A 1,994-nucleotide genomic window follows, 5' to 3' on the forward strand; every position below is an offset into this window, starting at 1 on the left:
GATGAATCTAAATAAATCTCGTGAATTAATTCCTAATCCATTGAATTAGAAATTATGATCTTAAAATTCGTAACAAGAAATCCATTAAAATGAAGCTCGAATAAAAAAGTGTCAATATTAGCCAAGATAAATCACTTGGCATCTAAAATTCTATTTTCAAGGTGCATATAAAAAAATGAGAGCATTAATTCGGTGCGACTGCATTAATTAAGTTCCGGTTGATTAAATGAGATGCGATAAAGAAAGGACGTCCTTCAGACAGAATCCTGTAACATTTTTTTCTCAATCATGAATTGAAATGGTCCACCGCGGACGGCTTCTTATGGTAGTGAGCCACAAATTCCTTTCAACGTGACGCGATTGGAGCGAATGTCAATGTCAGGTGGAATCGGGGATTTCGTTATTGAACAGGGCGTTTCCCATTCGCCAGGGTTCTCCCATTCCCTATAGGTCGCGTGCCCCATGGAGCGAAACCTATTCGAGTTGCTATATAAAGGCCTGGCTCTTTGCTGGACACCATGAGACTTTACCAAGGCACCTCAGCGAGTACTGACCCCTCAGATAGCGCAGCAAGGAGCCCACATTCCCATCATGAAGTGTCTGGTGAGTTCACTAAACCCTTTAATAAATCCTCACAGTCGATCATTCACTAAATCATCAAATCTTTGACATAATAGATATGTCCAGCACATTTGTTTATGGTTTATTTTTACTATGTCAGAAGTGAAACTGTGGTGTAAAAAAAAACAGAAAATCTGATTGTCAGATTGTAATNCATAATTACACTCCCTCTCCTTTGCACTGACAATAATTAAACTGCAGTTCTCATGCAATAATAAAAAAATTCAGCATTGTAACAAAAAAACGAAATTTGCACAAAGTTATTATTTTCGAGGATTAAAACGAAATACGAGTTTGCATTTTTTTAAGATCGACTGAAAGTTTTTATTCAGCAGAAAAATCTGCAGTCTGACGATTGGCGATGAACAATGACGGACGGTTGAACTAATTAATTACAAGACAAGCCTTCCATAAGCGATGGCGGGTCCGGCAACGGCGAGCACGTCGGCGGATTTAGCTGCCTCCGTGGCCAGGTTCAGTTTTTCGTTGATGTGCGCGTTCGCGTGAGCGGCCTTGGCCACGGCTACTTCCGGCGTGTCCTGCACCCTTCCGTCCGGGCCGATCGGCGCGCCGGGTACCACCACCGCGTTCGTCGACACCAGAGGCGCAGCCGACACCGTTATCGTACCCTGTGATCTGGCAGCTTCGTTCGCCAAATTGATGCGCTCGTTCAATTGGGCCGCCGCGTGCGCCGCTTTGGCAGCGGCCACTTCCGGCGTGTCCAGGACTCTACCGTCCGGGCCGACCGTCGCTGCCGTCGTCTGCACCGCCAGGGGTGTTGCGATTAACCCGTTGGTTACTAGTTGCAGTTGTCTAGAGGAAATATTTTAGGAGTTCAAGAATAATTCATTGTATTCGCGCGGTTATGATTGATGTTTTAAATATTAAGGGAAAATTAGTACATTTCGATTTTAATAACTCATTAAATGTTGGAGTTGGAAGAAAATTGTATAGGATCTTTTTTTTGAAGAAAATTATAGTATCTAAATAAATAATTCTGATGGAATTCTCGAGTTTGAAAATTTGTTCAAGTGATAGGAAATCTTCGTAAATTCCACGTATGCTGCAGAACGTTAGAATTGGCCACTTTTAGCAAACGACTGAAGCAACTTCCCCATAAGCGTTGAGGAGACATTGCGCGTAAGTGCCATAACCCATGGGATTCCATAAGCCACGGGACGTCCCTTATCTACCTGATTGCTACGTCGGTGCATGCGGATCTCTTCGACCCTGGCTGCTATATTTGGTAACGTCCCGTCCCTTCGCACGGAACTATTCAACTGTTTCATAATTTTCAAATCCTGTTCGAAATGCTCCACCCTTTATACAGATTATTATACTTTATATTAATCGTCAATTCTAAAAATATAATT

General features: G+C 42.5%; 1 protein-coding gene across 1 annotated transcript in view; it reads right to left on the minus strand.

The window, feature by feature from the left end:
- Positions 1–919: 919 nt before the first annotated feature.
- LOC108625465 (cuticle protein 18.7) overlaps positions 920–1,994 on the minus strand; it is a 2,051-nt gene continuing 976 nt past the window's right edge. The window contains exon 2 of the mRNA XM_018025516.2: positions 920–1,434. Coding sequence (XP_017881005.1) covers positions 1,014–1,434 — 421 coding nt within the window. The 3' untranslated portion in view covers positions 920–1,013. The remainder of the gene's footprint in view (positions 1,435–1,994) is intronic.

Source organism: Ceratina calcarata, unplaced genomic scaffold, assembly GCF_001652005.2.
Source record: "Ceratina calcarata isolate Rehan_Ccalc_2016 unplaced genomic scaffold, ASM165200v1 scaffold357.2, whole genome shotgun sequence".
NCBI classification, from domain to species: Eukaryota; Metazoa; Arthropoda; class Insecta; order Hymenoptera; family Apidae; genus Ceratina; species Ceratina calcarata.